General features: G+C 36.0%; 1 protein-coding gene across 1 annotated transcript in view; it reads left to right on the top strand.

The window, feature by feature from the left end:
• Positions 1-498: 498 nt before the first annotated feature.
• The window catches only part of LOC112045592 (cell adhesion molecule Dscam2), a 99328-nt gene continuing 83984 nt past the window's right edge, over positions 499-15842 (top strand). The window contains exon 1 of the mRNA XM_024081844.2: positions 499-785. Within this exon, the coding sequence (XP_023937612.2) occupies positions 734-785 (52 nt within the window). The 5' untranslated portion in view covers positions 499-733. The remainder of the gene's footprint in view (positions 786-15842) is intronic.

Genomic DNA, 15842 nt, shown 5'->3' with positions numbered 1-15842 from the left:
GAAAGAAAATGGTTTAATTTTTAGTGTTTTACTTAAAATTTAATAACTATTTTTTAATCATAAAAATTTGTAGGTACTCGCATGAGAAATTTAAAAATAACCATGTTGTATTCTATGATTTAGTTTTGATATATTTCATTGAAAAAAAAAACAACAAACTTTCAACAAAAGGCAAATTAAAAATTAATGCTATTTCAACTGATATCTCATGCGGGGATACAACTCTAGACCACTCTGATTTGAATACGATTCTTTAACAGTTTAGCTAAAAGAGGCTTTATAATAAAATCAGAAAATTCTTTCAACATTGCTTGATCTACTCGTACTTAGATCTGAAAGCTCAGGCTTATTTGTTTGATCATACCCTAAAGTTGTCGATACCTACTCGAAATCATCGGCTAGTTCACTTATCTCGAATTTCTCGATAGACAATGAAAATCCGTAGTAGGACTAGGAAAGCTTACTGGAGTTACTGGTCCACAGTTTCAGTTGAAACGCGCTTGGAGTCGCACGCTCGTTCCGACCAAAAGGGCGGGAAACTGCAGACTACATCGTAAATTTAAAAAAAAAATCTAAATAAAAAAATCATGGTGCGTTTTAAGACTATGAAATCTTCATCAGAGACTTTTGAATATGGAACGTTTGGGTCAACGACTTGTGCTATTTTGTAAAATGTTAATTTAGAACTATAAACGTATTACAAAACTTTCGAGTGCTTTGTGAATGAGCTAAAATGGATACTAGATATTGGATAATTTTAATGTTTTTAACACCATATTTTTCCGGTAAGTCACCCAATCAAATATATTTTTATCATAACACAACTGTTTAGATTAAAATACTTGTTTCTTTTTTCATATTTTTTGTTTATTTTTTTATTATATTAAATATTTACACAGTATTGTAAATTAATTCCGTAGGACATACACAATACACGTAGCACTTCGTAGCAAGTTACGATAGGGTACGAAATTAAACGTTCGTGCAAAAAAATTAAATGTCCATTTAATTTGCGTTTAATTTTTAAAATATTAAAACGAGAATTCAATATTTAATCAATGGCGCCGGTCGCGTATTTACCCTTTTGAATTCGTTAACGTTATTCAGTTCGTTTGTTGGGTTAAATTAAATTTCTGTTTCGCAACGAAAAATCGTTCGTGTTTCGGCTTAAAAATATTTATGATTTAAAATATTTATAGTAAAAAATTATACAAAGATAATTAAAAAAATATTTTTTGTTCTATTTAATCAAAAAAATAATCCGATTTATTATGAATTTTCGCTTAATTCATACTTAAAATTTTTAATATATTTAAAAAAAAATTATTTGGCTATTTGACTACTAGGATTAATTAGGCTGAAAAATATTCATATTTAAATATATTTTTGTAAAGATTAATCGTATAACTTATACAGATATATTTTATTACACTTTGTTAGTCTACTCAATTTAAATGGTCTTAAATTTTTTTTTTTTTTGTTATTTGGTTTTTTTTGAATAAGTCGATATTGGAACAACATGGCGGTTACGACGTATCATACTTTACTGAAAGGTCTGCTTAAGGTTAGACTAGAGATCCTATACAAACAGTGTTTCTTTCAAGTTTTATTATGAAAAATCAATGAATAAAGTAATTTTACAGTAATTTCAGCAGTAAATAAAGTTTCTAAAGTTGGTTTTGACTAAAGTTTTGACCAAATTTTCATTCTAATCAAACTAGCAATACATATATACTAATACTAGAAAGCTGAAGAGTTTGTTTGTTTGTTTGATTGAACGTGCTAATCTTAGGAAGTACTGATCCGATTAGAAAAAAAATTTCTGTGTTAGATAGCCCATATATCGAGGAAAGCTATAGGCTATATATTATTCCCGTATTCTTACGGGAACGGGAACCACGCGGGTGAAACCGCGCGGCGTCAGCTAGTTAAATATGTTTTTAAAAAGTATTAGTTATGTTTGTATGTTTTTATAAATCCACAAACTAACGGACGGATTTTTAACATGTTTTAAGTGAAGTTTAGGAGGTGTTAATTTTCATTTTATTGAAATCACATTTTCATATACTCTTTAATACTACATTTTCATATAATAGTTTATATTCTATGGAGAGCCGTTTAAAGTCGCAAGTCACAACTAGTGTTACGTAATATGTGTGTGTTATCTTATAACAATTAATTACACAAATATAATTAAGCAACCGTAAACTACGAGTCTTGTTTACCGTTAATAATTCAGTGTGAGTAAATTAATTGGAGGGTTTATTATGCACCGCAATCACTATCACAATCGTTATTAAGACGTATGATAAGTGGAAATTATGAGTATTTGATGATCATCAAGGAAATTAATTTTAATAGTCCACGAAGTTAATGGATTGCGACTGTGTAGCGCAATAACCTTAGCTGTTTATTCATTCTATTGGTTCTGTGTATTCTAAAGCAAATAAAGGAAGATGTGTGAAGCAGTAATGGCTTTATAAACATAATCTTACCATACCTCATTGCTTCAGTGATTAATCTAATTAGTATAAAGTCTTGGGTTCGAGTCCTATGTTGATCTATGAACATAAGATTATCGGGTTTGCGTTATTAAATGAAAGCATTCATTACGCTAACGAATAACTAATGGCTTGACAACCGATAAAATTGATCGTGTGTTGGTCAGTTTTATCGGACAACACCCGATCAGTTTTATCGAACGTCAAGTCATTAGTAGTTAGCGCTGCGGGCATGTGAGATTATTTGATCATCAGTGGCTGACATTACATTGAGTGAGGAATGTGACGTATCGCGCGCTAGGAAGGGGGAGTATAGTCTTTTTTATGTCACTGATTATTATTATTATTATTGGATACACGTATTTACGTAAAATATAGCGATTTCTCGACACAGCTACGCTTTTGACTTCAAAAAGGTGGTTCTGTATTCACCCCGTATGTTTTGACTGTATGTCTGTGTGTCCATGATTTTCTCAAAACCGATCCGATTTAAATGGAATTATTTGGATAAATGCTAATTTTTCAGAGTATTCCTTGAGCAATATGCACCTTTGCGTTATACTAAATTTAACTAAAAATATTTTTTAGTATTATAATTGACCTACTTAATTATAATACTAAAAAATATTTTTACATTTTAGCTATCATTTTGGAGTTTCGTAGTCAACAAGGAACCCTTATACTTTCGCCATGTTTTTAAATACTTTCTGTAATTAATATAGACATATTTTTTAATCTCTCTAAAACCTCATCGGCTGAGTGTTTACAGAAAAATCTCTCTGGAATTTGAAAAGCATTTTAGGGCGGCGCGACGTCGTGTTCTAAAAGTTTTCTTATCTAGGTTGCATCTCGCAGGCCCCATTGAGGCTGTTATTATAACGAAAAGTAGGTGGGAGCAAACTAGATAGCGCGCTAAGTGTCTAAAGCTTTAAAAAAACTGGCCAAGTGCGAGTTGGACTCACGCACGTCGGGTTCCGTACACGTATACTACTTAAGTATAATATATATGCCTATACTAATATTATAAAGAGTTAAAATTTGTGTTATTATAGAGGATAAACTCCGGATCTATAAACCAAATAAAAAAAATACTTTATAATGCCTAAATGCCGTTATAATGCCACGTTATTTGTGAGTGTCAAAGGCTATAATTATTTAATCCTCGTATTCTGACTAAAACGGTAACCACGTAGGTGAAACCGCGGGGCGTTATCTATAAAAACATAATTTCTGTTGTATGGAAGCCCCATTTAATTATTTATTTTATTTTATTATATTTACAAATTTATTGTTATAGTGAATATTGGAACAAAATATTCTGTGAATACTTCAAGCGTTTGTCGCCGGTATTATCTAATATCGACCAAAACGAGCAAAAAATTACCCTTTTGGTTGTACCTACGGAACCCTAAAAAGGAAAGCTTTTTCTGGAAACGTTTCTTATTTATTCACCAATTTATCAGGTAAGATCGCAGTAGTGATAATAATGTGTATTAAAATATGAGCCCAACCGTATTAACGAACTATCTATGATAACAATATGACCCCCAACCGTACCTATAAGGGATCGTTCCAGTAGGATATCGTGTATAAACCATCAGAGTTAGGTGTTTAATAAACTTGTTTATCAGGCTAATACTAAATTCGCTTTTTAAAAAAAAAATCTTGATACTGAAAAAAAAAACATTTGTGCAAAACCGTCTTTCTGAAATACGTTACCAGTATGCAAATGGATTAGATGCTGTATATATTTATAATCCGTCGGGTTGACCGTCCCGTAGTGATAAATTGATAGTGGATAGCCCCTCTTCAGAAAGATTAACAACTTGTGGGCTGCTTACTTGTCTAGATCATCACTTATCCTGAAACAAGATAAACAAGTTCACTCACTATTAAACTTAAATAATCTTATCATACCTATTTTAATAACCTATATAGGTCTAGCTGGCCTATTCACTATTTTTAACCAACTTCAAAAAAGGAGGAGGTTATCAATTCGTCGGAATCTTTTTTTTTATGTATGTTCACCGATTACTCGAAGATGCCTGGACCGATTTGAAAAGTTCTTATTTCGTTTGAGAGGGTATGCTTTCCAGTTGGTCCCATAGTAATCATGTCAGGATCTGATGATAGAATCCTGGAGAAATCGAGGGAAAATTTCAAAAATTGTAAGGGCAACTATAGCGTTTTTTATTTCTTCCATTAACCACTTTAAAGCACTACAACTTTATGAAGATCTGGAGTCGATCTGATGATGGGGTAGTAACACACACGAGGGAAATTTTTAACGGTTTACAACAGTTACCTTGTGTTTGGACTACATTAATTTGTGTTGACAAGAACTTTCCACGTAGATGGGTTGCATGGTCAGAGTAAATGAAAAAATCCAAACAGGAAAGCTAAACTATTGTGAAATATACGACGAACCGATAATATTACACGAAACCGATCACCTTCAGCAGTGCGTGAAAAACACTGACTGATGAGGCGGGCATAGTGAGGAACAGAACTAGACGGGCGAGTCCATTCGCAGCAATTATGAAAAAAACAAAATGTACTCGTGAAATGTCCGATAGTTTAGCTTTCTAAGGTTAATATGGTAAGTGATTTACGAGACAAAAAAGTTAGATGAACTCTATGTTAGACGAACGTTGCCATTGCAAAGAACCCAAGAGCCACTTAAGTCTCAGTGCAAGAATGAAGCACACTTACGTAAGCATGCATATTTAAATTGCCACCAAAAAAAACCACAAACAACCCCGGTGGTAAAAAAATATTCGTTACAGAACATATCTTACCATTTTAAAACCCTAAGCCTAACTTGAAAGCGTTCTTACTCCCCCTACGCTTTGAGAGAAACACTCGCTGGCGTTATAAGAGCTTCAATGGGATCTGCGAGATGTAGCCTAGATAAGAAAACTTTAGGTAAGGACGTCGGCCTCAAAACTTTTTAAGAATGTTTAGTGAGAATTCTTTTTATAAACATTTAAGCGACGTGTTAAGACTGACCCAACTACAGTATTAATAATATATGTTTTTAAGGATTTTTTTTTTGTTGTTTTCGTTCCCGTGTTAAAAAGGATTTTAAAACAAAGGCTTTTATACCTTTTGACGGAATTATCACTAATATATATCTATCTACCAGCGAAAGTTGCGTTTAAATCTGTCCAACCGTTTCAGAGAATAGTTCGGCTTATCTCTGAAAGTGACCGATATGATCGCATCAATTGCAATGAGTTGTTAATCAGTTGGAGTGTAATATGGAGCTCGAAAAATGCGTGTCTGACTATAAGATGCCTCAAGTCTCTTTGTGTCTCTTAAGCCAATATGATACACAGCTTAAGATATAAATGACCCCTGAATTATATCGAGATTTCAAATTTACCCGAGATCGCGGGAAATTCAGGGAAATCTGACTCTTCTGGTAGATACAAAGTGAAGTTGGAACACCATGACATCATCGTTCATGCAATACTTTTTTAATTTTTGATTCAAAATTCGGTTTAACTAAAAAAATATTATTTCAAAAACAGCGGTTTAGAAAATCAAATGCTATTTACATGGATATCAAAGACTACGTTAAGTTCACGCGTTTCCGCGTAGTTCACGTTCCCGTAAGAATATGGGGATAATATATAGCCTATAGCCTTCCTCGATAAATGGGCTATCTAACACTGAAAGAATTTTTCAAATCGGACCAGTAGTTCTTGAGATTAGCGCGTTCAATCAAACAAACAAACAAACAAACTCTTCAGCTTTATAATATTAGTATAGATGTATTTGGTTTTTGCCACTTTATCTTAAGTACGTAGGTATATGCTTATTGCCTTATACATTCTCGAAAAGGATTCTCGCCTTACATACAAATAGTTAATCTCATTTTCGTTGGAGGGCTATTCGTCCGGGGCAATTTATTAGGACTCACGAGAGCCGCCCGTCCCGGATCGGACGTGTATAAATAAGACGCACTTTGAACATTTATTACGACGAATTATACGCGTTGCTACGTTTTGCTTCCTTTTTTACGAACTATTCTATCCATCTTGGGTTTTTTGACTGTCTTGACATGTCGCTTGGCAAAATACTTAGGATGTCTGTTGTATTAGTCTAAAATGGCCTGACATTGCTCATTTTAAAAGCTAAAACTTCGTCATGAGACGCACTTTGAACATTTACTACGACGAATTATACGCGTTGCTACGTTTTGCTTCCTTTTTTACGAACTATTCTATCCATCTTGGGTTTTTTGACTGTCTTGACATGTCGTTCGGCAAAATGCTTAGGATGAGATGTATTAGTCTGCAACGGCCTGACATTCCTCATTTTAAAAGCCAAAACTTCGTCATTTATAAAGCAATTTTAAAAATCTATGTTTAAAAGAGTATACTTCCAGATTGGTCCCATTTAATTTTCATTAAAATTCATTCTGTAATTTTGTGATTTAATGAAAATAACTGAAATAAATGAATGAAATTACCCATTAAAGCCGTTTCTGAAAGAACCACGGGAAAGAACTATCTGAAAATTGTAACTACATGATTTAAACGGCTTGATCACTGTGTTGGCACCGCCTTCAAAGTGATCAGAAGGCAGCACGTACGATGTTATTTTTCGCTTTTTATTACTTTATTTTCGGATTTTAAAGTCGGTTAAATTTTTTTATATTTTTTTATTTTTTTACAAGTAAATCTACAATCTCATCTTATGTAAGTGATGATGCAATCTAAAATGGAATGGACATCGTACCGGAACCCTAAATCGCTTGGCGGTACGTCCTTGTCTATAGGATGGTAACTAGCCACGGCCGAAAAATAGACCGATAATTATGATAACAATGGCTATAATTATTACGTGGCATAATAATATAACTTGAAAAATCCAATGTCCAATATTTTTTTCAGCATTTTATACCTACATTTTAAAGTGAAATTATAAGCAATTATTAAATTGACGAACCGTACATAATTTTATGAATACAGAATTTAAAATATTTAATTATTATGATTGGAGCGCTGGTCCTGTGAATTCGACGAGGCGTGTGAGTGATTTAATATGAGATGAATTCCGCATCGTGTTCCAAAAGTCCTACTCTACTACTGCCTCTGTAGCCAAGTGGCGCGTCGATTCTTTTTCTACGATCGCCAACGCTTCGAAAACTAGTAAAATGTATGAGAATGACAGATCTTGATCACGTGACCAGTCGATAGCAAATGTCATTCCCATATTTTTTTCTAGTTTTCGAAGCGTTTGCGATCGTAGAAAGAGAATCGACGTGCCACTTGACTAGAGAGGCTGTATTGTGACCATTCACTTTGCTGAAACTTATGGAAAATAAATGTGAAAATGGAAGCCGAATTTGATATTAAAAATGTGTGTCTTTACCGACTGATGGATGTCAAATTATTAAGATAACACTGAAAATTATTTATAAGAACATACAGTATTCTAAAACAAAATATTCCAAACACAAACACATCCCATTTTTTCTTCAACAATGTTTGTAATATTATACAAATGTATTCTTACATTTTAACACTTATTGAGTCGATGATTTTAACATTCAAACTAATTGCACATTATAACAGCAGCAAATAACTTACGAATTTAGAATACATTAACTCCTAATTTGAATTTCCTAGTTTTAGTTAGTTTATTACTTAGTAATTGCAGGATAATAAATTCATTTATAGCATGATAAAGTCAAAGTCAAAGATAAGTTAAGATCACTTAATGTATCGTAAGTTATTTACTTTTGACATAGGTTGTTTTCAAACAGTTGTAAATTGTAATTATAAATTTTACTTTATGTAAATTACATCAATAAATGTTTCGCCTAAGTTGCCTTATTATTTACAAATACGATTCTTTACGAAATTTGTTTTACATGTTGTTTTAAGCTTAGATTTAAATGTAAATTTGTTATAAAAGCAATATTTCCTCATAGCAAAACTCTCAAGCGTGGCCCCATTACTCTTCATACATGAATATTTGTGTTACAAAATATGCCTGAAAACGTAAGCAGAGTAAATATGTATGGCGTAATTGACAAAGTTTCGCGCGAACTTTTACCCATTTACTTTTCTTTGAAGAATATTATTTCATAATGAATTTCGCGTGATTTCCATTTCATGCTCCATCTCTTTACATGTTTATTTTTCATACCTGCGACCATAGACGTAATAAAAAGACCAGACTCCTGATCCTGAACAAAAAGAAACGCAGTCCAACTCTGCCTGCATATATTATACATACACGGCGACACGCTCACAGATTATGTACATTGCACATATTATGAACACGGTCATTAATTTCTTAAATCTGGCAATACATTTCACACTTTCACGGCACTCATTTAGTTCTTCAGTTATTTACGTAAGTTATTTACTTTGCGCTAATACTTTGACTGGGTAGGAAAGTTCTAAATTGGAAAGTATCTATTGTACATAGAAATATTTTGAAAAGGTTTTTCTCAAACAGTTATAAATTATAAATATAAATTTTACTATAATAAGTAATTTACATCAATAACCAAAGGTTCGTCTAAGTTGCGGAAGTTGCGATATTATTTACAAATACGGTTTATTACGTAAAATTGTCTTCCATGCACATTGCACATATTATTATGAACACGGTCATTAATTTCTTAAATGTGGCGATGCGTTTCACATTCTCACGACACTCATTATGGTTCTTCAGTTCTTTGACAGCTAGATACCGTTTGCTTATTGTTAGTCTATGCCTGTGACTTTAATTTATACTATTTTTATTTATCCATTTGTCTGCTTAAAATATTTTTTTGGAGTATAATGTGATACGTCACGTATTTCAATGAATAATTGAGGATCTAGACTCTTGAAACCTTCCAAAGCTACCACGGTTCGAACTCTGTTATTAAAGTGTTTTTTAGATAGCATGGGTACGGTGACAGTTGCCTTATGACGTTCGTAATACGTACTATTATCGTGAATAGCGGCAAACTTTCATGAGTGAAACGCACTGTCACCGTACCCATGCTATCTGAAAAACACTATAGTTACTGTACTTCCTTATGATTTGAGAATTTTGAGGAGTTTTGATCTGACAAACTTTTGGCTTCATTAAACAATGTAGTTTTGACGGCCTCCGTGGCGCAGTGGTATGCGCGGTGGATTTACAAAACGGAGGTCCTGGGTTCGATCCCCGGCTGGGCAGATTGAGATTTTCTTAATTGGTCCAGGACTGGCTGGTGAGAGGCTTCGGCCGTGGCTAGTTACCTACCGTCAAAGAGGTACCGCCAAGCGATTTAGCGTTCCAGTATGATGTCGTGTAGGAACCGAAAGGAGTGTGGATTTTCATCCTCCTCCTAACAAGTTAGCCCGTTTCCATCTTAGACTGCATCATCACTTACCATCAGGTGAGATTGTAGTCAAGGGCTAACTTGTAAAAAATAAAAAAAAAAAAAATAAAAAGTTTTAGCTTCCGTAGTTCTAAAAATAATGTCACGCAAAATCGAATTTAACTCGAAATTTTTATTGAAAAGTTGTGAATAATAGCTTCAAATGGCTATGACAGGAAATGACTGAGCACATTATTATTGCCGTCTATGAAGACATAGTTAAAAGTTCGGCTATTACACCCAGCTGTCCTTTCTACGGCACTGCAACGCTTGGGTAACTCCTGTAAAGTTTCAAAGTGACGTAAAGTATTCTTGAATAGGGGAAGACTTCCAACGTAACTACGCTCACTAGATGGCGTTGCTAAATGTCTTTAATGCATTTCGTCATCTATACTAATATTATAAAGCGGAAGAGTTTGTTTGTTTGTTTGTTTGTTTGATTGAACGCGCTAATCTCAGGATCTACTGGTCCGATTTGAAAAATACTTTCGGTGATAGATAGCCCATTTATCGAGGAAGGCTATAGGCTATATTTTATTTAAAAAAAAATTAGGGATCCTTCCTAAAACTCCAATAATGTAACCCAAGGTGTACATGGCGCCTTCCCAACAGTCTGCTAATTCCCTCAAGCATTGTCATTGCTATTCAAAAGGCCAAGGGGTTGCAAATACAGCAGCGTCATTCACTCGCAGCACACATCATTTTCTACAAAAAATGTCGCGACAGCATATATCTATCTATCTATCTATCTATACTATAATAAAAGAGTAGAAATCGAGTGTCTGTACTTTGACCAAATTTAACTAAAATCAAGTTAGGGCGATTAGAAATGAGCAATAGAATACAAAAATATATTTTTTTATTTTTTTGCCTGTCTGTCTGTCTATCTGCCTGTCTGTCTGTCCTTCTGTCTGTATGTTCGTGCTATTCTCTGGTTCTGCTGAACGGATTTTGACGCGGATTTCACAAATAGATTAAGCAAAGTTCATGGCAACATATAGGCTTTGTTTCATTAAAATCGGACAGATAGAAAAAAGTTATCTTGAAAAAACCGGATTGCTCAAATTGATTCGCAGGCGTTATTTGGAGAAACGAGATTTCCACTAAAACTGTGTAATATCGATATTGAGGCACATATTCTATACTCAACTGACCAATTTGTTTGTTTATTTGGTTGAACGCGCGAAACTAATCTCAGGAACTACTTAAAAGTTCAGGTTCAAACTGAATAATCCTTTTTGTGTTTAAATAGTCACATTGTCTACTTTTTTATCGTATAATGTTATGCAAGATTTATTACTATAAAAAGAGCACGAATTTGGCGCAATAGCTATTAAATACTTATCTATATACTTATAATAAAACTGTAACAGGTCAAATTACAGAACTTTTTGATTAATTTAAAAAAAAAATTATCATAGGGCATTATACAATCGATACTGAATTCAAAAACATTTTTTTTCGATTATTTGTCTGTCTGTCCCTATTTTTTGTTGACCGGGCATCACACTGAAACTACTGAATGAATTCAAATGAAACTTAGCACGGTTTGAGAACATAATACGGGGCAGGTTATAGAATACTTTTTATAGCGAAAATAAAATCAGAAGGGGGTGAAATAGGGGTTGAAAGTTTGTACGTAAACTTTATTATAGACCGGCATTTGGCCGGGAGTTTGTGATAGGGTCTTTGACCGTGACTACGGCTGGGTATTTTACCCAAACAAAAAAAAGCGCGGCCTTCGGTCGGGGGGTTGTAATATGGCCTCTGATCGTAACTACGGCTGGGCATTTTACCCAAACACAAAAAATGGAACGCGTGGCCTTCGGCCGGGAGTGTATGATACAGCCTTCGATCTTGACTACGGCTGGGTATTTTACCCAAGCAAAAAAAAAGCGCGGTCTTCGGCCGGGGTTTGTAATATGGCCTCTGATCGTGGCTACGGCTGGGCATTTTTCCGATGCACAGAAAACGGAACGCGCGGCCTTCGGCCGCTCACCGTATTGTAGCCCGGCCTTCGGCCGGGAGTTTGTGATAGAGCCTTCGCGCACTGTTTTGTAGCCCGGCCTTCGGAAGGGAGTTTATGATACAGCCTTCGACCGTGACTACGGCTGGGCATTTTACCCAAGCACGAAAAACGGAACGCGTAGCCTTCGGCCGGGAGTTTGTGATAAACCCTTCGACCGTGACTACGGCTGGGCATTTTACCCAAGCACAAAAAATGGAACGCGCGGCCTTCGGCCGGGGGTTTGTAATATGGCCTCTGATCGTGGATACGGCTGGGCATTTTTCCGATGCACAGAAAACGGAACGCGGAACCGTACTGTAGCCCAGCCTTCGGCCAGGAGCTTGTGATAGAGCCTTCGCGCACTATATTGTAGCCCGGCCTTCGGCCGGGAGTTTATGATACAGCCTTCGACCGTGACTACGGCTGGGTATTTTACCCAAACAAAAAAAAGCGCGGCCTTCGGTCGGGGGTTTGTAATATGGCCTCTGATCGTGGCTACGGCTGGGCATTTTTCCGATGCACAGAAAACGGAACGCGCGGCCTTCGGCCGCTCACCGTATTGTAGCCCGGCCTTCGGCCGGGAGTTTGTGATAGAGCCTTCGCGCACTGTTTTGTAGCCCGGCCTTCGGCCGGGAGTTTATGATACAGCCTTCGACCGTAACTACGGCTGGGCTTTTTACCCAAACACAAAAAACGGAACGCGTGGCCTTCGGCCGGGAGTGTATGATACAGCCTTCGACCTTGACTACGGCTGGGTATTTTAGCCAAGCAAAAAAAAGCGCGGCCTTCGGCCGGGGGTTTGTAATATGGCCTCTGATCGTGGCTACGGCTGGGCATTTTTCCGGTGCACAGAAAACGGAACGCGCGGCCTTCGGCCGCTCACCGTATTGTAGCCGTATTGTAGTTTATGATACAGCCTTCGACCGTGACTACGGCTGGGTATTTTACCCAAGCACGAAAAACGGAACGCGTAGCCTTCGGCCGCGCACTGTATTGTGGCCCGGTCTTCGGCCGGGAGTTTATGATACAGCCTTCGACCGTGACTACGGCTGGCTATTTTATCCAAACAAAAAAAAGCGCGACCTTCGGCCGGGGATTTGTAATATGGCCTCTGACCGTGGTTACGGCTGGGCATTTTTCCGATGCACAGAAAACGGAACGCGCGGCCTTCGGCTGGGAGTTTGTGATAGAGCCTTCGCGCACTGTATTGTAGCCCGGCCTTCGGCCGGGAGTTTATGATACACCCTTCGACCGTGACTACGGCTGGGCATTTTACCTAAGCACGTAAAACGGAACGCGTAGCCTTCGGCCGCGCACTGTATTGTGACCCGGCCTTTGGCCGGGAGTTTGTGATGCAGCCTCCGACCGTGGCTACGGCTGGGCATTTTACTCAAGCACAAAAAAGTACGTACTTTGTTGTGCACCCTCTTTCGTCCGGGAGTTTGTGATAGGGTCTTCGACCGTGGCTACGGCTGGGCACTTAACGCAGACACAATTAATTGCACGACGGCCGTCGGCCGGGGGCTGGATAGGACCTCCGATGATGGCTACGACTTTGCATTTTACCCAAGCACAAAAAACGCGCACATTATTGTACACCGGCCTTCGGTCGGGGCTGTGATTTTATAATTTTTATATATAAAACATACGAAAATATAAATAGAAGGGGCGACGGCGTCGAAAATGTACATCGATTTTCACGCGGACGAAGTCGCGGGCACCTGCTAGTTATGCATAATTGCCATCCCTTTGGGTGTGTTTCAGATTTTAGTATGGTTTTTGTTGTTTTTCCACAAGACATAATTGTACTTTAACTATAGTACGCGCGTTAACAACTGAGTCTTAGGGCCATAAATCATTTCTCTATATCTATCTCGCTTGCACTTATGGGTCTTATGGAGCCGTCTAGTGAAGGGTGTAACAATGAAAGACATATTATCGATAAGTAAAGTTTATTATCGTATCTTGTTCACAAAATTAAAAAAATTAACAATATTTGATTTAATATAATACATATTTCATATTATATAATTATTAACTAAATAAAATTAATCTTCATCTGAGTCTTCATCATCAGAATCTTCGTCTTCTGCCAAATTTATTATAAGCGGCGCGTGATCTCTAATTAGAGCTTTTTAGTTATTCTAAGTAAATCCAATTTCCTTAAAAAGTCCATTCTAGCACAAACAATATCAGTTCTTTCCATTAAATATTTACGTCCTTCGCTATTTTTCTTATACTGGAACCCAACCTCCTTCAGTAGTATTCTCATTGAAGTGTTGCCGCATTTAAAATCGGGTAATTGTTCACGGAATTTTTCTAAAATTTTCGCCACGGATGGATACTCTCCATTCTCATAAAATGAAGCTACAGTTCGCTTCAACACACTTTTATCAAAATCGTCAATATTAGTGACGGTTTGTGGTTTCTTAAAATTTGTTCTTGGTATACAGGTACTGCCTGATTGTGATACTTCCGTCTTGATTCGGTCCACTGTCGCTCTGCTCACACCACAAACAAATGCGGCCATTTCACGTGGTTTGTTGAAATTTAGAGAAGCCACTTTATTCGGATCACTTTTCAATTCATTGAGAAACAGGAATACGTTGTGAATCAGTGTTCGAGCTTGAGGGCTAATATCGCCATGTAATTTCTTCAGATCAACGTTAGAAAATAAAGTATCCATAGTGCGCAACGAGTAACACATGAATGTATTTATTTAATTGCAGTAAACACATTTATAGCAAAAAAAATACGCAATGCAATTACATTAGAAACCGACCAATCAGAATCGTCCAAATCATTATTGACTCATCATTAGCACGTGCGCAGGTAGCCGTTTATCGATAATTAGGGTGCGCAGGTAGGCGCGCTGCACATTCCTATCTTTTTTGACTTTTATGACCGGACGACTCAGATGATAACGCGCATACTTATAGGACTGTTGGTATTGACGTTGACACCGATATAATTATTTTTTACTCAAACATTGGTTCTTGTTTTCCGTTATTAAATGACGATTTAGATAATGACTTAATGACTATGATTTTACGGTGAGATAATGATCAAAGAATCGAATATCAATGCTGAAAAAAGTTTAAAGATTCAATAGTTTCACGGTTAAGGACCGTACTCAACACCGATAGGACTGAGAAGCTTCCGACAGCCAACGATATTATGTGGGTAATATATTAAATGTCTTTAATTATAGACATTAGACAACTGTGGAGCTAGGTGGCTTTGGGAGATAGATAGCTTTTAAGGAGCCAGGTTTAAGTCCAGATTATCAATTATTATACTGATATAGGTAACAAGTAATTTTCTTAGACCAGACTCACAACTTTTCGCTAGAGACCCTTGAAGTTTTTTTTTAACTTTTGATTCAAAAAACTCCGCGATGATATAACTCTAGATATTTTTTAAGTCTTATCTTATTATTTCGCCATTGTATTAAAATCTTTGTACTATGTATGTAACTTGTAAAAATAAATAATCATTAGCATTATTATCAGCCAATTTTGACGGCCCAATACAGGGGCAAGCCTCACTCCTTATATGAGAGAAGATATAGGGAGGGAGCATAGACCCACTACGTTGTTCCAATGTAGGTTGGCGGGATTAGGTGATAATGTTAAAACACTATTGGATGTTGTTGTTGATGATAATGATCGGAATCGAGAGCTTCATAATTCAATAATATAATAAATAATTATTATTTATTATTGTAAAAAAAAAATACAAAAACCAATAATAATTATTTACGAACTAAACTACAGTCTCCAGAAAATTTAACAACTTCAAATTACACAGAATACAAACTTACATACAGTAGTTTTAAATATTTTAGTTTACATTTATTTATGTATTTTGTAATTTTCTGAAGACTGTTTAGTTTAGTTCGTAAATAATTATTATTGGTTTTTGTATTTTTTTTATAATATACAATATGGTTCAATTT

This window comes from Bicyclus anynana, chromosome 2, assembly GCF_947172395.1.
Source record: "Bicyclus anynana chromosome 2, ilBicAnyn1.1, whole genome shotgun sequence".
In the NCBI taxonomy this organism is placed as follows: domain Eukaryota; kingdom Metazoa; phylum Arthropoda; class Insecta; order Lepidoptera; family Nymphalidae; genus Bicyclus; species Bicyclus anynana.
Note: the sequence above shows the minus strand (reverse complement) of the source record. Positions and strands in the feature narration are given on the sequence as shown.